At 44.1% G+C, this 21,696-nt stretch overlaps 8 protein-coding genes across 8 annotated transcripts; 2 read left to right on the top strand and 6 right to left on the bottom strand.

The window, feature by feature from the left end:
* Positions 1-589: 589 nt before the first annotated feature.
* On the bottom strand, positions 590-2,576 carry BYT42DRAFT_551959 (fatty acid desaturase-domain-containing protein). Its single transcript, XM_051566329.1, has 3 exons — positions 1,979-2,576; positions 1,769-1,885; positions 590-1,637 (listed from the first exon to the last, which is right to left on the bottom strand). The coding sequence occupies exons 1-3, from the start codon at positions 2,315-2,317 to the stop codon at positions 933-935; spliced, it is 1,161 nt and encodes a 386-aa protein (XP_051428238.1). The 5' UTR covers positions 2,318-2,576; the 3' UTR covers positions 590-932.
* Positions 2,577-3,438: 862 nt separating this feature from the next.
* BYT42DRAFT_551954 (Dbl homology domain-containing protein) lies at positions 3,439-6,853 on the bottom strand. The gene is made up of 11 exons (XM_051566328.1): positions 6,642-6,853; positions 6,479-6,586; positions 6,298-6,332; positions 5,867-6,134; positions 5,689-5,793; positions 5,553-5,621; positions 5,386-5,496; positions 5,229-5,324; positions 5,001-5,162; positions 4,695-4,922; positions 3,439-4,613 (listed from the first exon to the last, which is right to left on the bottom strand). Exons 2-11 carry the CDS (start codon positions 6,479-6,481, stop codon positions 3,708-3,710), a joined length of 1,983 nt encoding a protein of 660 aa, XP_051428237.1. The 5' UTR covers positions 6,482-6,586; positions 6,642-6,853; the 3' UTR covers positions 3,439-3,707.
* A 958-nt stretch (positions 6,854-7,811) lies between these two features.
* BYT42DRAFT_551949 (uncharacterized protein) lies at positions 7,812-10,269 on the bottom strand. Its single transcript, XM_051566327.1, has one exon. It carries the CDS (start codon positions 10,133-10,135, stop codon positions 7,943-7,945), a length of 2,193 nt encoding a protein of 730 aa, XP_051428236.1. The 5' UTR covers positions 10,136-10,269; the 3' UTR covers positions 7,812-7,942.
* A 337-nt stretch (positions 10,270-10,606) lies between these two features.
* On the bottom strand, positions 10,607-12,345 carry BYT42DRAFT_619855 (uncharacterized protein; the record flags this gene model as incomplete). Its single annotated transcript, XM_051572358.1, has 6 exons — positions 10,607-11,272; positions 11,334-11,511; positions 11,579-11,810; positions 11,895-11,949; positions 12,012-12,116; positions 12,187-12,345. The coding sequence occupies 6 exons, from the start codon at positions 12,343-12,345 to the stop codon at positions 10,946-10,948; spliced, it is 1,056 nt and encodes a 351-aa protein (XP_051428235.1). The 3' UTR covers positions 10,607-10,945.
* A 21-nt stretch (positions 12,346-12,366) lies between these two features.
* BYT42DRAFT_551942 (uncharacterized protein) lies at positions 12,367-14,146 on the bottom strand. The gene has a single exon (XM_051566326.1). It carries the CDS (start codon positions 14,005-14,007, stop codon positions 12,772-12,774), a length of 1,236 nt encoding a protein of 411 aa, XP_051428234.1. The 5' UTR covers positions 14,008-14,146; the 3' UTR covers positions 12,367-12,771.
* Positions 14,147-14,291: 145 nt separating this feature from the next.
* BYT42DRAFT_551940 (NADH dehydrogenase flavoprotein 1) lies at positions 14,292-16,407 on the top strand. The gene is made up of 5 exons (XM_051566325.1): positions 14,292-14,405; positions 14,483-14,819; positions 14,907-15,040; positions 15,185-15,494; positions 15,642-16,407. The coding sequence occupies exons 1-5, from the start codon at positions 14,378-14,380 to the stop codon at positions 16,270-16,272; spliced, it is 1,440 nt and encodes a 479-aa protein (XP_051428233.1). The 5' UTR covers positions 14,292-14,377; the 3' UTR covers positions 16,273-16,407.
* Positions 16,408-16,860: 453 nt separating this feature from the next.
* On the top strand, positions 16,861-18,776 carry BYT42DRAFT_488600 (GC-rich sequence DNA-binding factor-like protein-domain-containing protein; the record flags this gene model as incomplete). Its single annotated transcript, XM_051563887.1, has 2 exons — positions 16,861-17,990; positions 18,062-18,776. The coding sequence occupies 2 exons, from the start codon at positions 16,861-16,863 to the stop codon at positions 18,774-18,776; spliced, it is 1,845 nt and encodes a 614-aa protein (XP_051428232.1).
* A 121-nt stretch (positions 18,777-18,897) lies between these two features.
* BYT42DRAFT_551935 (uncharacterized protein) lies at positions 18,898-21,169 on the bottom strand. The gene is made up of 6 exons (XM_051566324.1): positions 21,063-21,169; positions 20,411-20,996; positions 20,199-20,333; positions 20,018-20,104; positions 19,894-19,947; positions 18,898-19,818 (listed from the first exon to the last, which is right to left on the bottom strand). The coding sequence occupies exons 2-6, from the start codon at positions 20,762-20,764 to the stop codon at positions 19,066-19,068; spliced, it is 1,383 nt and encodes a 460-aa protein (XP_051428231.1). The 5' UTR covers positions 20,765-20,996; positions 21,063-21,169; the 3' UTR covers positions 18,898-19,065.
* Between the last annotated feature and the right edge of the window lie 527 nt (positions 21,170-21,696).

The following is a 21,696-nucleotide window of genomic DNA, read 5'->3' as shown; positions in this document are numbered from 1 at the left end:
AGTTGGAGCTGAAACTTTCCCATTTATAGGCAGAGCCCTGGACAATCTACGAGCCAAAATGGACACTTGGCATGACCTTTTCGGCTGAACATCCAGTGACTTTCTAACCCACAATAAGTATGCGTAACACTATAAGTAATGCCCATTATTCGCGTAGTCCCTGCCTCTTGAAGAACAAGTATAATTTGGCGAAAAATAGTGTTACAGATTGTATCTATTTCGCGCATTGTTTTCATACACTTCTTGAAAAGCTGCTCAAGCCACTGATATGTCACGTAACTCAAAGTCCTATGCCTCTGATTTGCTCATCATCTATTAACGACAATCTTGATCGTCAGCCTTCAAAGACTGTCCTGTAGTCATAAAATCGTACACACAGCTCAAGTGTTCAATTGGCCAAGCGCAGTCACCTGAATGAAGAGGGGTCATTTGACGAATGCTGTGTTCATTTCAGGAGGACAGAGGACACTGCTTGGCACGCAAGCTTTGCATTCCCTGCATTTAGTTTGCAAAGTTTTTGTAAAGAAAGCACCACACTTGTACCACGGTTGTTTTCTCCTTGGCAAGGAATCAGTCTTACCCAGTCGGCTTTTTTTTTTTTTTTTTTTTGGTGGACGGCATAACTGCGTGATAATGCCCCGGATATCTCACTATTTTGGGTCAAGTTGTTTGGCCAATGAAAACGCAGCGAAGCAATCAGTGCGTGCATCTTTTGGATTTTTCCAAACTGCCTGCAAACAAGAAAAAAAAAAGAATACAAAACCACGACATTTTTAATCACTTGGGATATGCTCAGCAGACCAATGAATTCAACCACTTCGAGACATGAAAAATAGCGCGTTGGGGTTGGTTTGACCTTGATGGTACGATTTTACTTTTTATTGGTCATGCTGAATATGAATATATGGGGGATGGACTCCGCTCGACCAAGTCTAGTTCTTGTAGAAAACAACATCGCCTTCGTCTTCAACGAATCGGCACTCGTTCCATGATCGCCAGAAAGCAACCGCGATAGGAGTGGGATCGTACATGTAATGCTTGCCAAGCGCCTTCTTGATGTAGCGGGTCGCTTCTTCGGCATGATAATGAGGCATGGTGGAGAAAAAGTGATGAGCGACGTGGGTGTCGGAGATGTGATGATGCAAATAATCGATGATAGTGCCATAAGAGCGATCGACGGTCAAGGCAGCTCCTCTTTGGAAGTTCCAGAGGTTTTCGCGGTAATGGGGAAGTTTGGGATCCGTGTGTTGAAGGTAAGTGATGAGAGTAAGCCAAAAATTAACAAAGAGGTAGGGAATGACATAGTATTTGATAACAGCCAAAGAACCAAACACGGAACCACAGTATGCCAGGCCAGCCATGGTCACCAAGATTCCGATGGTAGAAGTGACAACGTCCCATCTCTGGTTCTTTTCAAAAATGGCGCAATAAGGGTTGAAATGCGAAGCCCAGCCAGGATAGTCTTGTCCAGAAACATTGGTCAACAAGTACAATGGCCAGCCAAATAACATCATTAAAGTCATGTTCCAAAGAGCCATGATGGGGGTTTCCTCGAAGGCCGAGTGTGGGCCATCACCCTCGGGATCTTGATCACGGGGAGGCAATCCAACTTCGCTGCGAGTAGAGGGAACAAATACCTATAATGACCAATGTCAGAAATTTGAGTTCAGGGGGGAATTGCATGGGGAACCCAAAAAAAAAAAAAATTGCCACCCAATAAAAAAAGGGAAAGATAAAAAAAAGTTTTTCTATTGTCACTGATGTTTACCTGATCCTTTGACATGTGTCCAGTTGCTTTGTGATGCTTAGAATGTGAGTATCTCCATGAATGATAAGGAACCAGCAATGCCGAATGAAGAACCATGCCAACGCTGTTGTTGATTAACTAAAATATTGATACAAATGTATTAGCGCCCAAGCGTTCATCAGATGATCATTTGTCTATCGCGTTTCCTTATTTTAGAAACCCTTAATTTACCTTGGAAGGACTGAAAGCTTGATGGCCACATTCGTGACCAAGGACCCAGAGGCCGGTACTACAGATACCCTGGACGATCCAGTAGGTCAACCATGCGGACCAGCGAAGAACAGGTGAAGGGATGCGATCAATGAAGGTGGCCAGGTAGCCCAAGGAAAACATGATAGTAAGATCATGAAGGACATAAGTGAACGACCGAAATGTATCGCGTTTGAAGCAATGAGCGGGGATAGCTTCACGAATTTCCTTGATAGTAAAGTTGGGAATTTCCCATCCCTTAGCAGCGGCTTCCTCGGTCTGAAGTCCGGGTGTAGCGGCGGCGGTCCTTTTCACGGCCATGATTAAATAGAGGATTAGAGGATGTGAAAAAGAGAGCGAAAAATGGAGTTAATAGGGAGGGAGAAGGTGGAGGAGGGTAAGAAGAACGAGAAGAGGCAGACAAGCAAGGCAAAAGGAGCAATCTAAACGCCAGAACAGAAATCGATTGCTTTTTAAAACAGCGGAAACAAACTTTTTTTTTTTTTGATATTCGGAGATTAAACACTCTATTGCACTTCCCCAAATGTTGAAATTTTTTTTTATCGCGAGAGAAACGATCTTCTTTTCTATCTGACCTTGATTGTTTTTTTTTTTTTTCATGTACTTTTGCTTTTCCGCTCCATGCACGTATCTTTTGAGGCGTCATATTATTCGTATATGCTGATCCCGCAGCTTTTTTTTTTTTTTTCTGTTTGACCATTTATACTTGATGCTTTATGATCTTATTGGCTGATTAGATATTGGGCACCAGAAAACCACACTACTGTATTGCTCGTCCGATCGCTTCCGTACAGTCCGATTGGAGAAAACAGAGAAAATTTTTTTTTTTCTGTGCCTTTTTCTTTTTTTATTCAACTGGCTGTTGGCTACTGGCGTTCTGTGGAAATAGGTAACCCCAGATAATTACCATCTTTAACACTTGACATTGAATTCTTGCTGAACACCAATGAGTTCCTGACATGTCTGCACAAAAAAAAAAAAAAAAAAAAAAAAAAAAAATCTAACCAACGATTTGATCATCCTTGCTTTTTCTTTTACTGAAAAGGATCGTCCCACCAAGCCTGAGCAGGACACGTGAGCATAAGCAACCGTACCTGGGTCATGAAACCCTGCTAATTCGATTCACTTTCTCAAGGCCGAATCGAGAATCCCGAAAAGTCGCCTTTGGATGATCAGCTGGAATTAGAAGATATGTTTCCGGCATCAATATATCCTGTCAGCTACCGGTAATCGTATAGCATTGTTATTATCAACGGATCGTGAATCCAAGCAAGCAATCTTTTTCCAGCACACCCTTCCAAAATGATATATCATAAAACGCATGGACATCGGATATCATTTTGATTCTTCACAATCTAATCGATCACTATCATCACCACACTTTATAAGCTAATGGTACCTGTCTAACCTGTACGTTTCATGTTTGAATGAATGAGAGTAATTTTTTATTTTATTTGCAAGTTCAATCAATCTACAAGAGTCAAAAGAATCTATACGTGGAAAAACAGCAAGGATAATCATGGCATGCAGTAAGATGATAGAATACAGTGAGCATGCATTTCTGCATGTGAATGCTATAATAAGTGAAGTGGCCGATCATCAATAGACCGATGAGGAAATGTATATGGCTGCAAGGTTGCGCTACTGGTTAAGCAGATGCTATAGTATGATGAAAAGATCGCGCATGGTATTATGAGGGATAGCGTATAGCTTGATGAGAAGCATGGTTGACGAGCGTTGTCACATGTCGAGCTGCAACTGTCTTCACAGGCGGGTCGACGCGCAGACATTCCATACAGGGAACCGCCTCGCTCCTATATCCGATGCTGTGGCCGTGATGGTGTGATGTGTGTGACACGGACGGTTGGAGGAATAATGCGGATGTATTATATTCAGTGTAATGAGAATATTGATATGGTTCGGGTGGTGTTGATGAGGGTTCCATGAGCGTGATTTGGTTTTCATGTGTTGCTGTCTCACCATAACTTAAAGCGGCACCGTGCTGATCAACTATTTGTGCGACATCGACCACCGGCGGCGGGGACACAGCGGATGTCATATTCTCGGTTTCGGCATCCCACATCATAGTATCCTCGGTTTCTGGGAAAGTATGACCATTCTCTTGCACTTGATCTGGTGCAAACGCTTCGAATACAGACGGCGACGTAGGTTCAGGTTCAGCATCCCACCAAGCTGGACGCTGCACATGCTGACTCAATACACGCTCCATCTGGTTGCACCACACTTTCTTCTCTTGGGCCGTGTCAGTCTCAAATAACATGTTCGCTATTGAATTGGCCGCAATCGAGCACACAAACTGGCGAGGATGCTCTTCGTAGACCTCTTGTTTCTTACTTTGGGAGTGGGATCGTTCGACGTTTACTCGGTTTTTGCGAAGACTGAATCGGCTTAAAGACTTGGCAGGTCCCTCTCGAGGAGAAGTCATCGAACTTGCGCGTCGAGTCACGTATCGATCTGTCAGCGTGATCTGGCCGGGAACCTGAACGATTTGGAAGTGTACATGCGGCCCAATCCCATAACACGATTTGTTGCTCGAGGTCCGTTGCTGCCCAATAACGATGGAACGAACTTGTGTCTGCATATTTCACGAGAAGCGGCGTGAATAGATGACTTGGCAAGCATTGGGAGCTTGAATGCAATAAATAGCCGTACTTACCGATGTACAGAGGATCATGTCGTTGAAAAGAAATACGTAAACCCGCTTTCTTTTACTACCCAGCTTCCGTTGCATAACGGCATTTGGATGAGGTTTATCAATGGGAGGTTTGTCCTCATCGTCCGGCCAGGATGGGATGGTTAACGGTGTCTGTGCCGTTGGCAAGTACGTAAGATATCCTTCATGCACGAGGCGTCGACCTGATTCTGTCAGATTAATGCCATATTGCTATGTTGATGCGCGTGAGATTGGGTGTCCCTCCTCGTTTTTTTTTTACGTGGATCTGCTGCAAAAAGCCAAACTTACTTCTAAACCCTGGATACGTGTGGCTAACTCTTGCAATTTTTTATGTTCGTTGATGTCTTTTGTATCTTTCTCGATGGAGCGAATGATGCTTTCGATCTCAATAAGGAATAATTTATGGTCCGCCAATAGAGTATCTTCTGCTGAAAAGCAGCAGCAAAGATTCTACGAGACCATCAAACATGTGAATTTTTTCTGTTTGATTCTTCCAAGTCCAACCGAGAAACAAACCTTGAAAAAGAGTGGGTATTTCATGAGCCGTTGAATAGGTTTTAATAGAAAGGCCTGGAGTGTCAGATTACGGCATTCGGGCCAGTTCATTCGATTCTGAAATGAAAAATAGTACGTTATTTTGCCTGCAGTCTCAATTGGTATAGGATTCACTTACTTTTATAAAAATACCAAGCGGATCTTCTTCGATAGACATGCAGTTCATGATGATATCGTTGGCTTCCTCAAAGTTCATGTAGTAGTCACTGTATACAGTAAATGAAGAAACCTAAAGATACCTTTAGCCGACACAGTCATCTTATGGTAATAGGACAAACGACTTACGTGCTCGCGAAATATATCGGCGATACTAATTAAGATAGGGAATTGCTTATGCTGACGCACGCGTAATTCCTAAATTGCAATAGATTTAGAATCATGAAAGGTATGACTGGAGACCAAGGTGGTAAGGAATCGTTACTTTATGCAAGCGCGCGTGCAATTTGATAATTTCTAATAAGCTGGTAAAGATCAACCGCAGACATTCGGGTATATTGCTTTGAGCAAGAATCTCCTTGCCAAAAATCTGCAAGAAATTTATCCGTGTTAAATTCATGCACCTGTATAGATGGGCCATCTTTTTGTAGATTGATACATACCCTGTACAGGAGGACAATGTCTTCCGAATAATTTTGCTCCGTATTGATAAGCTCGTTCATAATCTCTTGATACTTTATTTGTTGGGCGGTAAGACAGTAACCAAGAAGTACTTCAGGTTCCAGCATATCCTTCCATGTGCGTGCCTCGACTTCCTTGTCTTCCGTTAACGAAGTTAGCGAAGGCTCCACATCCGATAAATCAGATTGCAATGCCAGAAACTTCTCGTGGGCCAGGGCATCGTCTTCACGGTTTACCGTAAATGAGTAGCTGGGATGAATAGGAAGATTTAGCTGACTGATCGATGCTTTGCGCGGTACTGTGAAAACTTTTTTTACGAATTTTGCAATACGACGTGATTGCTTCGAGATGGGCGGGGTGGATGAAATAGTAGTGGAAGGAGAGGATGAATAATTGACTTTGAATAGTTTACCCATAATGAGAAGAACGCGAAAGAGGTAAAAAGATCTGCCCGAGCAAAGGAAAAAAAAATACGCTTAATAGTCTATCTATATCGGACGTTTATATATGCTACAGTTGCATTTTCAACCGAAATCCGTTCCCCGGGAATTACATGTCGCCAAGCTCAATAGGGTCGGAAATATTCAACTTACCATGGCTTCGTCTTGAAATTATTCGTCAGATGTGTGCACCAGAGAAGACGTCGACAAGTTTTTTGAACGCTGGTCAGATGCAAGAAAACGAACAAGAAAGCGGGAAAACTATGCCAGAAGAAATGAGCATGCTTAATATGACCTTGATTGTTTAGGGTGTTACCTTTTATAGATAATGGTTCACTCTTTTGATTTTTCGTGCGTTTCATTTCTCCCAAGCCTATGATGATTGAAAAAAATTTATCGCCACCAAGATCTACCAAGATGGACTTTGTTTTTAATGAAGCAACAAACGCAAGAAAGGGGTGTCCAATCTATGACAAACAAAACATATACTGAATGGTGTCCGTTTGTCGGTCCTTTGCTACGTTGCACCATTTTTGCCATAAAGTGATACAATAACAATCAAATGGTTGAAAAGAGCAAGTGACATGCAATGCATCTATTCGTAGCACAGATTCCACGTATGACAAAATGTGAAGGTGTCAATCTGTGTTTATTGGTTGCTTTATATGATGAGTTGAGAAAACATACACCAACAGATACAAAGTGGTGTGTTATGTATGCATTGTTTGCAATGTTAAACAGACAACAAGGGAAACCGTAAATGGTAGAAACAAAAAAGGAAAACGAACAACCACCAGAGACAAATGCAAGATAGCCTCTGCATCTACAGTTTTAGTAATGTATCATGAAGAAAAACCGAGGCGTGAATAACCATATTGGCCTTGGCCCAATTATTGCCTGTCTTTGTAATTCCCTCGGTGGCCAAATAGAATATGACAAAATTTGAGCGTCGCAGCCCAAGTCTCGATTTCATAGTTTATAGCCATGATCATGTCTACACAGTTGATTGGTACAGGGCATCTAAAATTGAGTGTATCCAAGTAAAATTTAAGGTCAACACAGCCCTAGTTGATTGTTTGACTTGGCAAAGCATGGCGTAACACTTCTGAACACTTTTATGGATGAACAAATGATCTTGGCATCCTGATAATTGTTTAATCCATGTTGCGTGGCCCACCGATGAAGGAGGATGGACGCAAGATCGAAGTACCGGGATCACCCCGCCCAAGGGTCTCGCCGTTTTTACTGCATCCATCAAGCTATCAGCGTCTCGGCACGAGGCTTATTTATTGTTGCTCACGTATACAGCGCAAACCACCGATGCTCCTCCTTGATCCACAAGTCAACAGCAAAAAATGGATGGGACCAATCGCTGGTAGAAGACCATGTAAATCATACTCAGGAGGAGACTCTTCCATCTGCAAAGCTCCCGCTTACGAACAAGTATTTAATCTGATACAACATATGATAGACGTATGAACTTACTCCCACATTAAACTCTTACATGTTCCCCCATCCGATATTTTATGAAAAAAAAAAAAAACCAATGACAATCCAGCGTATTAAATGGGTAAAAAATATATACAAAGAAAACATTTACTGCTATGAACATATGTTTTAAGAATGACAACGCATGAACCAATGATGGAGTTTGGAGGCTGCCACAGGGTCACCTGCCTTGTTAAATGCTTTCATGAAAAGTTTGTAAGTTGCCGCATCGGGTGCCGCTCCTTTAAAATAGGTAATAAACGGTTTATGCTTTGATGTGTTGTGCTGGGTATGTGGTTGTCGTTGGCATTCTTGTCCATCTGCATGGGTGGAATTCTGCACCGCATTGTGGATATCGTCTTGCGTCAATCCCGTAGCATCCGCTAGAATAGTCCATATGACCTCGCTTTTGATTTTATAGACGTCCTGGTGCCGCTGTTTTTCTAGTTGCCGCAGCTCTTTCCATTGCTTTCTTCGTGCCAAGTGCTGTGTTGCATGGGCATCGTTCGGATTCAGTCGAAGAAATCCTTGCACTAGTAGATTGAATGTTACTGTATCAAGCTCCAAAGTCGCATCACAATCGCGGATCTTTAACATGAATCGTTCAATTTGCTGCCAGTTTTGTTTCGCAACCCAGCCTTGAATGATGGTGTTCACTGTCCAGTTATCCGGTGTAATGCCTGATTCCAGCATCATGTCAAACGTCTTTTGTGCGGCTGAGTAATTGTCACATCGGATGAAGGTTTTGATCAGGGTGTTGAATGTCACTCGATCAGGATCATCGCCAGCCTGGAGAATCCGTTGGTACGTTCGTTTGACTCGGGGTAGATTAGGTGTAGGGTACTGGACAGCGTAGCCATTCATCATCATGTTGGATAACCACAGTCGGGGAGGCCTGACGCCGTCGGCGGATGTATGGTATAATAAATCACGGAATGCCCGTTCTGCTATTAGCATCTGGCCATTGGCGAGTGCAGCTTTCAGTAAGGACAAGGATATCGCCGGATCTACCGCACGACTGCTGGTGGTGACTGGTGCCGAGGATGAGTGCCTCTTTGCGTCCTCTCGCACCCAACGGTATAGTTTGTAAGCATCCTGAATTTCACCACGATTTCCGATAAATCGTAGCAGGTGCACAATGGTCTTTGAACTGGCTCGTACGCCCCAAACGCGTTCCATGGTCTGCAGTGATCGTAATAAAATAGCTCCCGTAATTGGCGGAGTACCGGACGCCGCGTCAACCAGACCATCCATCACACGTTGCAGCGTGCTCGAGGAAACGTCGATTTTGAATTTTGACAGTATTGATTCGCATTTTGTCCAATTGCCGGTGGCACATGATGCAACGGCTGCAAGGGTCGCGATACGTGTATCCTTTTCAGCTGTGGCTTGAAGATCACCTGTTATCAAGGCTTGGTATCTAGTGACGCATGCTCTGTATCGACCTTGGTTCAAAATATGTTCCATGTGCAGTGCCTCTTTGACCAACGGAGGTTGTGGCCATGCTTCGATCGGATATTCTTTCATACAGGCCAACGCACTTTGCTGTTTGCCGGCAAACTCGGTAAGAAATGCTTGTACCGTGTATGGCTTCGTATCCAATCCCACACCATGATGCCGTACTGCCAATTTCGCATACCCGTGCCATAGTAATTCACACGTTTTCTCCAGATTGGATGGATCGAGGTTTGCAACATGGTGTTTCAAATCCTTGGCAGCCTCAATGGCACGTCGCATACTGTTCTTCTTTATACACACATCGATAAAACGCCATGTACTCTGCACAACCGTTTCTTGATCGTCCGCGCGTTGAATAAGTTGCAAAACCTTGCCGGCGGCTTCTATGCGCCCGCAATGCAGACATGCATCGAGGAACGTTTGATGGAGTAAAAGATCTTTGGAATCGCCAGCGAGGTTTAGGTCAGAATAAAGTTTAGCGGCATCGTCGAATCGGCCGGATCGACCAAATGCGGCCATAGCGGTCAACATGGTAGATCGAGTAGGTGGAATATGTAGGTTTTGGGCATCCGTATAAACTTGAATTATCTTTGACCAGTATTTCGATTGACGATGAGCGCTGGCTCGTCCTTTGTAAAACGATAACAATTCTTCTACATGCTGCGTTGTTAACGGACGTTGTGTATTGGACTCGGCGGAAACGGGTTTTTCTGCTTCCACGTAGGTTGGTGCACTGCTTTTAAGGAGAAGACTGGTATTTGACGCAACGGCCGTGGTGGATAATGCACGCAAGGTTCTCAAGAACCATCGCCGTTGTATGAAATAAAACGAATGCCTGCAAGTCTCAGTCAGCTGAAAAGACATGTCTCAGCTGTTTTACATAGACTTGGTGGGATCGTTTATAGGTAAAGAGAAAAAAAAATCGAATGCGTTTCAACCCGTAAGTTTTTCTTTCTCTGCCTGTATTGGACCGTTGGAGATGTGCCCGGGATTAGGAGGAGAAAACGAAATTTGTTTCACTAAGCCACAATTTCGCACCGCTCATCCTTACTGTCGACCATGGCCCCAGATATCGCTATTTGAGCAATAACGTCTATATGCTAACTCACATATAAAAAATGACTATGTATTTATTCCGTGCAACATTCATTTCATACTTCATGAGCCATGTTGTTATGGCATCATTCAAAGCACTGCTAATTTTATATCATTTCATGATGGTGCCTGAAAGGTGACGCATGTCCAGTCCCCGCATTTTGTCGTGCCTTGTATCACCGGCCTAAATATACAGTCGGCTGCAGTGCTTTTTTCATTTCTTCCGCATGGAACTTAGTTATCTAGAGCTGTCACTGCTGATATTAGGTATTTGCCTACTGTTTCTGTCAGGTCTCTGCTGGTGTTTCTGCTGTGGCACATGTGGTAAAAGCTCTTTTTTCTCATATTTTATATGCTGACGGGTGTTGGGCTAAACATGGGTTGCTTTTTTCCCCTAGTTGGTCAAAGCCTGCTACGTGGCTCGGGACTGTTGCGATGGATTCCAGGTGGTAGAGAAAATAAGACTTGGCGATACCACGCTCCAGCTCAATACGACGATGACGACGACGACCAATGGGAATTACTTGACAGACAATCTTCGTCATTAGCATGAAGCGTTCGGTTTTTTATTTTCTATTTCTATTCCTCAATCTCTGGTAACTTTACGGCCTTCATTTCACGTGCAGATTCCAAAGCAGCAATGAAGAAAGCCAAGTGGTGGAAACAGTCATCGATAGAAATACCGAGCTTGGCTCCGTGACGTAAGGTTTGATACAAATTGTACAGTTCACCTTCCACATCAGTGAATCCGCCGCTCGACACTTCCTGGGCAAGATCCTTTATATACTGCGTGTCCACAGATTCTCCTTGCTCATTAAACAGCTCCACATCTGTGTCGTTTTTAAGAATAATGCTGCCGTTGGTACCGTGGATCTCCAGGCGCAAACTTTTCATGCCTGCGGAACACTATGCAAGACATTGGTTAGTCTCAGTTTCTATCCGTTGAGAAGGTATCAGCTATACTTACGAAAGTAAAGTTGGCGACACCAATAGCACCGTTCTTCAATCGGACCGTACTGGCCAATGTGTCATCGGCACCATGAACCGTGTGTCGCTTGGTGGTGAATGCGCTCACTGTATCGAACCATCCCAAAGCGATCTTCAGATGACACATATCGTGGACACCACCATCGCTAAGATAGCCTCTACATTTTATGACCATCCCATAAGTTGACTGCCTTTCTTCGTGGTAAATAAAACGCGCGATCTTACCCTGGATGTTCTGGGTTCATACGCCAGTTGGTTGCATAGTAAGGGGAATTTGGACTGTAGGGACGAGTGGAGTCATAGGTGAAATTGACGATTTCACCAATACCGCCCTTTTCGATGAACGAACCAACCGCCGTAACCAAAGGATGATAAGCCCAATTTTCGGCCACAGCCACTACGGTCTTGGCCTTGCGTGCTGCCAACACAATTTTGCGAGCATCCTCCAAAGAAGCCGCTGCAATACCAAAAACACAACAGAAAGGAAAACGCTCAGTTACAGCAGTTTAAAGACTCACATATACAACGGTCACCAGCTTACCAATGGGCTTCTCAAAAATGATATGCTTGTTGGCGGCAATAGCGGCTTCGACGATCTGTAACACAAAGTGAGACAAATAAAATAACGCCAAGAGAAACAGAGACCACGCCCACTTACACCGCGGTTGTACTGAACCGGCAAAAGAGTGTCAATGAGTTCCACATTAGGATCGTTGATCAATTCCAGAGGATCCGAATAAATGGCTGACTCTGGGATACCCGCCTAAAAAGATAAAGACCAATGCCCGATATAAGAATCGTCGCAGCGAGATTTGGGTAGATGCTCAGCTTACCTCAGCAGCAAATTTCACCGCTTTATCCCGGGAACGGTTGGCACATGCCACCAACTGATATTTTTCGGCTCCCAATGCTTGGTAAGCGCGCAAGTGACGGTAAGCAAAGATGCCAGTACCGATAATACCGACTTTAATAGGTTGTTGAGTGTTGGACATGAGGAGAATGTCAAGTGAACAAGTGACGACCGACTGTGCGTGGCCCCAGCTTTTTTTCATCATCTTCCCGGACCCCAAAGTCACCGGAAATGAGGTCATTTTGGTTACCAAAAATAGAAGCTGGGATGGGCCCTGAAAATCAATTCGCACAATGAGCAAATCAAAAAGTCTTGCAGAAGAAAAACCCTTGCCCTACAAAAAGCTGGAAAAATCCCATTCCTATTGAAAAAAGACCAAAGCCAGATGCTATGCAGAGTATCTTTATCCATGCATGCACTTTTTTACAGTAGCAGGCGGCATCCAGAAAGTTTGTGTAGGGCTTTGTTAAACGATTATTTACAATAGTGAAATGTATAGATATTTAAAACGATAAATGAGCTGTTTCACCAGCTTGTGTAAATTTTCATCCGATTTGGGATATCCATTTCAAGTTGAGTGCTGTATCCGAGTAGAGCGACTGTAAGTGATTCGTACATTACATTTATCCGGAGTGTAAATGGCATTATGGCGTGGTGTGGATGCTTGTATTGTTGAAGCTTCATTTTCTTCATCAAACTCTGATCGCATCAAAGAAGATAACTCGCGTTCCATGCGTTCCTGGTAGCTGAGTTCAGGCGAAGGCTCTTTTCCGAAATCATTCTTTGGCGTGGTTTTTGGTGAGGCTAGATTCGATTCATCTTGTGCACTCTCATCACCATCATCATCGTCCGAAAACTCGTACCATCGATTACGGTCAATATCGGTCGACTCACCGCTGGCGCTCTTCAGTCGCGAGATAAGATTCAATTTGCGTTTAGGCGCTGTTGACGCACCGGAGTTTGAGGATGAAGAAGAAGTTGATGAGGAAGGTGATGATGGGACAATCTCCTGGGGAGTTCGCGTCATTAGCATGGAACAAGTGGATAAAACTTGGTGTGCCGAGGGAGAAATAGGGTGGATCGGCGTCTGATGATAGGATGGATGATGTTCAACGGCTTTAGCTTTGCGTTTGCCATAGGTCTTTTGAGGAGATGTTGTTGCAGATGAATGATTCGATGCAGACGGATAGATCGATTGGGGCGGGATCGCTTTCAGTTTGGCATGCTTCGTCGCCTTTTGGTATGTCTTACGTGGAGGAGCAGGAGAAGTTGATTGCGCTGGCGCGTCGCGAGATGTAGCGACGAGCAGTTTGACTTCGGCTTCATGACCATCTTCTGGGGGCAGATCAAAAATATCCAAGTGCTGAGATGCGCGATGAGAAGGATCTGGCAGGTCAAATATATCGAATACACTTGATTCCTTGCTCTTGCCGACATTATTAGGCAAAATTTTGTTAGTTTGTTCCTCATTCTCGTGTTGTCTTCTTTTGATAGGATCTCCCTCGGAAGGAAATCCAAAAATATCCACCGCATTATCCAACTCTTTTCGAAGACGCTGAAAGACCGTCAGTGGGTTGTTCTCTGTTGTAACCGTCGATTTTTCCGCAGAATCATGACTGGCCGATGTGTTTCGAGATTCGGATGTTACTGTTGGTGGGGTGAGGAATGATGATGATGATGGCATGGTGGGGTTCCATGTTGAGACTGGAGGAAAGGCACGCTGTTTGCGCTTGTATGTAATAGTGGGAAGTTTGCGCACACGAAAGTCTGGAAACAGACCATCTTGGGACGCGTATTGCATCATTTAGATATTAACGATGATGGTTATATTTTTGTTCTAGCAATAATTTGAAGGATTGATTTTTTTTTTTTCACGCCAACAAGGAGAAGAAATAAATAAAATCACCGCCTTTTTTTTTCCACGCGAAGCGGGTTCGTGTTCGTGCGCGATGCAAATTAAAAAAATCTTTTGGTGTCCTTGATGGTCACAAGTCAAAAAAAAATAGGATTTTTTAAAAAGGGTGACGTATATGTCACGTGAATTTTTCGGGTCCGAGGTGCCCCTCTGTTGCAAGCCCCATCAAAAAGAAATAAAAACACTGTTCAAATTAATTCGGTTGCTCTCGTAAATCCCCTCACCTCCCCACTCTTACATTTGCAACTGCTTATCTGTGATGTTGAGATCCATTGCTGCTAAGCGAGGTAATTTATATCCACGAGACGACGTTTCTCTTTTTTTTTTTTATTTCAGCCATTCACACTTTGTCGTTTTATCATAGCTGTTGCTCCATTGGCTCGTAACTTGCGCGCGATTCCCACCATTTCTCGTTCCTACGCCACCGATGCCGATCCCAACGCCAATCCCATTACGGGCAAGACCACTTTTGGTGGTTTGGCTGATGATGACCGCATTTTCACCAACGTTTACTCAAAGCACGATTTCCGTTTGAAGGGTGCATTGAAGCGTGGTGATTGGTACAAGACCAAGGAAATTCTTCTCAAGGGCCACGAATGGATCTTGAAAGAAATGAAGGAGTCCGGCCTTCGTGGTCGTGGTGGTGCTGGTTTCCCCACCGGTTTGAAATGGAGTTTCATGAACAAGCCCTTGGATGGACGGTAATACTTTCGCGTTTCCATGGTTTTGCATTTTTCGTTTTTTTCGGGTTTTATTAACCCAAAACCATAATTTTTTTCATCTCTTAGTCCTCGATATCTCGTCATTAACGCTGATGAAGGTGAACCTGGTACCTGTAAGGATCGTGAAATTCTGCGCGGTGATCCCCACAAGTTGGTTGAAGGCTGCTTGTTGGCCGGTTCTGCCATGAAGGCCAACGCTGGTAAGTTTTAGATTCTTTGTTCTCCGTTGATCCCTAGCGATGAGCCTCGCTCGCGATTTAAACATCCAAAAGAAAAAAAAAAAGAGGGATTTTTGCTTTGTGATAACGCGTATTTTAACCATTGATATGATGATGAATTTGCAGCCTACATTTATATCCGTGGCGAGTTCTATCAGGAAGCTTGTCATCTCCAGGAAGCCATCAACGAGGCTTATGCTGCTGGTTTGATCGGCAAGAATGCTTGCGGTACTGGCTATGATTTTGATGTCTATATTCACCGTGGTGCCGGTGCTTACATTTGCGGTGAGGAAACCAGTTTGATCGAATCCATTGAAGGCAAACAAGGCAAGCCCAGATTGAAGCCTCCGTTCCCTGCTGATGTCGGTCTTTTCGGTTGCCCCACTACTGTTACAAACGTCGAAACCGTTGCTGTCGCTCCCACTATTCTTAGACGGTAACTATATTGGTCTTTTTTTCTACGACTATGATGATGTGAGAATGTGCAAACTAGGCTTTTGTGTCTTCGATCATCTCGCTTTTTATTTTTCCTTGATTTTTTTCTATTTTACTAACCGGTTTCTTTTTTTTTTGCGTTACATAGTGGTGGTTCGTGGTTTGCCGGTTTCGGTCGTCCTCGTAACAGCGGTACCAAGTTGTTCTGTATCTCTGGCCATGTGAACAACCCTTGTACAGTTGAAGAGGAAATGTCAATTCCTTTGAGAGAACTTATTGAGAAGCACTGCGGTGGTGTTCGTGGTGGATGGGATAACTTGCTCGGTATTGTGCCCGGTGGTTCATCCGTTCCTGTGATGCCCAAGAGCGTGTGTGACGACGTATTGATGGATTTCGACGCTCTTCGTGATGCCAACTCCGGTTTGGGTACAGCTGCTGTCATTGTCATGGATAAGAGTACCGATATCGTTCGCGCTATTTCTCGTTTCTCCAAGTTTTACCGCCACGAATCTTGCGGTCAATGTACTCCTTGCAGAGAAGGTACCAAGTGGCTCGAGTCGATGATGGATCGTTTCGAAGACGGTCGTGGTCATACCGAAGAAATTGATCAAATCTGGGAATTGACCAAGCAAATTGAAGGTCATACCATTTGTGCTTTGGGTGATGCTGCTGCATGGCCCGTTCAAGGTTTGATTCGTCACTTCCGACCAGAACTTGAAGCTCGCATGGCAAATTTCCAAAAGTCCATTGAAGCTGCTCAAGCATCCGCCACTGCCTAAATAAAAAAGAATCCGTTTTAATTTACAGAGACAGATATTTTTGTAGACTTTTTTTTTTCTTATTCTTTCTTTCTTTTAACATTTGCTCTTTCACAAAAAAAAAGAATAAACCCACCTTTTTTTTCATTACCAAAATTTCCCCCACTTGCAGTTCGCAGTCACTTTTAAGCGAATTGAATGAGGGTTTGCTGGTGACACTTCGATACTCATTTCGCACCTGTAAAAAACCCCCATTTTCTTATCACCATTCCATCTGTCATGGGACGTCGTAAACAATACATGGACGATGGAGGAGACTCGTCCGATGACGAACCCGGAAAAATCAATTTTGACATTACAGAAAGCGATCTTGAAGAGGAAATGGCCGGATTCACTGGTCAACGGAAACGTCAACGATTCGTCGATGAAGATGGCGAAGAAGACGACGACGGTTTTGGAGCACCCAGAGGAGGACTTGGCTCAGGTGGCTCTGCCGCTGGCTCCAGCTTTCTCGCTGGCATGCCCAGTTTCCAGTTAGCCAAGGATTCGCCGAAACCAGGTGAATCACCCAAAGCTGCGGATTCGCCTGCCTCAACCCCTCGATCCAAGATGCCTAAAAGAACATCAACGTCAAGAACAGCATCGCCCGCACCGGCACCTGGATTCGCCCAATTTACTAAACATACTACCGGCTATGGTCAACGCATGCTGCAGAAAATGGGTTGGAACGTCGGTAAAGGTTTGGGTTCCAAAGGGGAAGGTATTGTGAACCCGGTCGAAACCAAGCAGCGTCCTGCACGTATGGGTATGGGTTTCAGGGGATTCGACGAACGCACATCGCAAGCTAAACAAGAAGCGCGTGAAAGAGGAGAGGTCAGTTCGTCAGAAGAAGAGTCTGAAGAAGTAGCAGAGGAGGAAACGAAGAAAAAAGGAGCCAAACGAGGGGCATGGAAGCGAACTGGACCGGCAGCACCAAGGAAGCCAAAGGTGGTTTACAAGACGGCTACAGATATTCTAGCAGAAACGGCGGCCGAAACCGGGGTGCAGACACAACAAAAGGTCATCGATATGACAGGTCCCAGTATACGCGAGATTTCACTATCGGAAATCAAGCGAACCGATTCACCCACTTTAATGGAGACAACCACACGATTACCAGAATTACGGCATAACCTTCGATTACTGGTCGATCTATCGCGAGGCGCTTTGGAGAACTTGTCGAGAGAAAAACAACAATCGGTTTACCGCATGGACGCACTCAAGGCTGACTTGCTATTAATCGAAAAACGGCAACAGGAAGTCGAGACGAAACAGCGGAAAATAGAGGAAGTGGTACAGATTGCACATCAATTGGAACTCGCTTCCAAAAATGCATTGGCATCCAAGTCGTTCGAGACAAGCAGCATCTCCGAGTTGTTCGGTCATCTTTTCGATCCTCTGCTGACGAAATACGTGGATGAAGTGAAGAGCTTGGGGTTGGATTCACTCGTAGTGGCAGTGTGGGCGCAAGTCATGAAGTTCCAATCGATTCATTGGAACGTTCTTCAGCAACCTACATGGGGTTTGGATGATATTACTCGCTGGCGACCCTTACTCCGAAGTAACGACGATCAGTTAATGATGACCGACGCTGGGTGGGCTCGTTCTCGCCCGAGAAGACGGAAAGACCTGCTTGTCATGACTCCTTATGAAGCCATGATGAATACCATTTGGCTCACTCGAGTACGAAGTGCGATAAAGTAAGTCAAGAGAAACAATGTCTGCAACCATTTTTCTTGTTTGTACTAAATTCTTCCTTTTTTTTTTCAAGTAATGACTGGAGCGTGCGGGATCCGGATCCTTTAATTCAACTGATGGAAGCGTGGAAGCCACCCATTTTGCCGCAATTCGTATTCGAAAACATCATCAATCAATTGATTTTACCTAAATTAAACAATGCGGTATCTGCTTGGGATCCTCGCAACGACCCCGTTATGATTCATACGTGGATCCATCCCTGGTTGCCGTCACTGCAAGCCTGGCGTCTTGCTGATATATTCGTTAGCATACGACAAAAGCTCTCGGTCATTCTACGTCAATGGCACCCTTCGGACGAATCCGCTTTACATATCATCACACCATGGAAAGAAGTATGGACGCCCGCGCAAATGGAGTCCTTCCTTGTGAAATCTGTCCTACCCAAACTCACTCAGGTGCTCCGCGGAGAATTCGTGGTTAACCCGCGAGATCAACAGCTGGAACCATTGATCTGGTGCCTTGCTTGGAAAGATCTGCTGTCCGAAACACTGATGGGTCAATTATTGGAAAATGAATTCTTTAGCAAGTGGCTCGATGTGCTATTCAAATGGTTAACATTGGATCGGAGCCATGTGAACTACGATGAAGTCAAGCAATGGTACTTGTGGTGGAAGGAAGTGTTTGATACCTACGGATTGGGCAACAACAAGCTCGTTACACAATCCTTCCGTAAAGGTCTCGACATGATGTTTGCAGCAGCAAATGGCCAGCCTGTAACACGCGCGTAATTAGATCTGCAAGTTTAAACCCATTCTATATTGTACAAAGAGCGTCCTCTAGGCGTAGACGCCTAAAAGCGTAATATATCATCATTCAACCAACTTGTCCTGGCAAAACAAAAGAAAAAATTCACATAATCATGTTTGTAAAACGATAAAATTTGCTAATGTAAGTGTCTATGAATGCTTGTTCTCAACAGAAAAATGCAACAGCATGGGAATAAGTTGTATAATAGAGTGAAGGACTTGTGTGAATAAAATAGTAACAAATACGATATCAAGCATTACTGTAGCTGGTTTAAAATTTGGTATAAGGGATATTGGATTCAGGTACATCAGCTACGGCCTCGGATTGTAAGTGATGCGGGTAATCGTGGTGAGGTTGACGTTCCAAAACGCCCATATTGTCAATCACTGTAGCATGATTCTGTTCTTCAGCCATCTGAAGGGTCGTTTGACGTCGTAGTCTCCGGCGACGCAGATGGTCCAGATATTCCGTATTCAAAAAGTATTCTCTTAAAAACATTTCCAATTCTTCGATGCGTCCTTCCAGACTGACAGCTCGATCTTGAGAAATCATGGCTTGTGTGACCATTTCACCTTTTGGATCGACATCGCTGCAGTTGTCTGCAAGCGGTAAGCTTTGCATGATAAAACTCTGAGATCGGTTGTCGGCTGAAACCGCAGCTTGCCCGCCATTGAAAGCTGGAACGTTGTCCCTAAATGTCGACTTTCTCTCCATAGGGATCATCTCTGCTGAATCGCTGGATTTATAACGTCCAAAGAGATGACGACGGAAGAACCAAGGAATCGAACTACTGCCTTTACTGGAAGTGGATCGATCGTCCGTGCGATCCGAAGCCGTGTCAGCCAAATTACCACACTGAAATTTGCCTTTGCCTCGACTGACGAGTACTGGAACGTGATGTATCAAACCCCAGGGTGTAAGACGTGTCATACCAAATAAAAGAATGTACAACGTCGTCAACAAGCCATAGCTACCACCTGCCAATGCAAGAGCCGCCAGCGTTGTATGTTGACGCTGTTCCGTCTTTTGAGAAAAATAAAAGCTTCATGCATGAATAATTCGGACCTGTGGTAGCTCTTGCTCCTATTGGGAAATTACCTGCACTTCCATGTGCGAACTGGCCAGTTGTAGCATAAACAAACCGTGATAATCCTGTATCACAGCAGAGAGTATGAGCTAAAAATTTCAAGCCAGTACATGTGTTGTTCCATGCATGACTTACGCCTCTGGTGAGATTAACATTGTTGGCATGTAACGGCCAAGTGTGCTGCACTGTTTCAATTGTAACAAGATCCTCATAAGATGTGTCCTTTCAAAAAAAAAATTACCAGTATCTAGATGTATTAGCCATCATCTGGTAAAATAAAAAGAGAGGTGTCGATTTCATCACCAGCCAGACTTACAAATCCAAGCACCGATGTTACATCCTTTGGTTTGATGGCTCTGTACTTCGTGGGGGTGAAGAAAATGGTGCTTGAGTGATTTTGAAAAGTGGTGGACCGGTAAAGACCAAGTTTAATATCCTGCAGCTTCTGAGTCTAGAAACATCGTCAAGGTTATGAGACAAATATATCGCGATGGGGTCTCGGGATTTTGGTTGGCTCAACGATCTTACTTTAGCTTTTGTCAAGGCATCGTCTGGTCGTATATTCCAAGAATTCAATGAGTTTGCGTAAAGATGAACAGCGACGCCCGGTACCGCGACAGACACAGCAGAGACGTTGGCCAGGCTATCAATACGCCAGTAAACATCCATGCGTCGAATGACTGTCTTGCCAGGCAGTGCTGCTTGTGAATCTGTTGCGTAATAAACTGCATCGGAGTGGAAAAGGTAACACCAATTAGTATCCCAAGCTTCGCGTTGGCCCAGAGACACGTATTTCGACACGTCTTGAATCGTCAGGGTGTTCCAAGCGGGGTCTATAAAATCGATTCGATGAAGGGTCATACTGGATGATTGAACGCACATTTCAATGTCGGGTCCAGGAAAAGCTGGCGATATGGTTTCGCTTGATATGAGCAGCAACGGCTTATCATAATAGACCTGTCAAAGCGTTCAAAAGCTAAGTATGACAATCACAGAGCTAAATGAATGTGAGCCCTACTTGCCAGCCGAGATATCCACAGTAAACCAAGAATGCCATGCTCATCAAAGAGGCGGTGAACCCTCGAATATATACAAGTAGCTTTGGTTCTAAAGGCTGTAAATGATCCAAAGGTCAACAACCCAGGTATAGGTCAAGGTATCACCGTCTCATTAGGCTTACTTTGCGATACCAGGCTTCCAGTAGGAAATGCATAGTCGAAGGTATATAGATAAAGGAGAAAACAAAAAAGAGGAGAAAAAAGGGAAATCAAAAAAAGTGCGCCTTAGTTCATGGCTAAATCACCCTTTTTCTGTTTTAAGCCAAAAAATAAAAAGTGTAAAACAAAACCAGGCTTTGCAATCGGTGTAACACAACATAAGAGCGGGATAGAGATCTACGATGATGCTTCTTCTTTTTCCATCCTAAACCTGTTACAGTCGGGAAAATGCCGGTCGTGCTACTCCAATAGGATGCACTCTACCTACAATATAGGTGAGACGTCCGAGGGATCAGATCTATAACTGCTAGAGATTTGGTTCTTAGTGTAACCATTCTTTTGATGGACTGTCGTTGGTTTTTTTCAGTGTCAGCAACCGAAATCCGGGAATCGGCATGGAACTTTAACTGGGGAAAAATCGTTTTGTTTTCAGGATCATCATGAACCATGCAAATTATAAGAGAATAGGAAATGGGAGACGCGCTGATCTTTATACCAATATACAGTGAAATTTTTTTTTTACTGGTGACATGCACACTTTTGGGAGGATGGTTAGACTAATGGTTATACAGCACCGCAATTCAACCAGTGTTCGAG

This window comes from Radiomyces spectabilis, assembly GCF_025331425.1.
Source record: "Radiomyces spectabilis strain NRRL 2753 chromosome Unknown BYT42scaffold_1, whole genome shotgun sequence".
In the NCBI taxonomy this organism is placed as follows: Eukaryota; Fungi; Mucoromycota; class Mucoromycetes; order Mucorales; family Radiomycetaceae; genus Radiomyces; species Radiomyces spectabilis.
The sequence above is the reverse complement of the archived record's forward strand: the minus strand, read 5'-3'. Positions and strand labels throughout refer to the sequence as shown.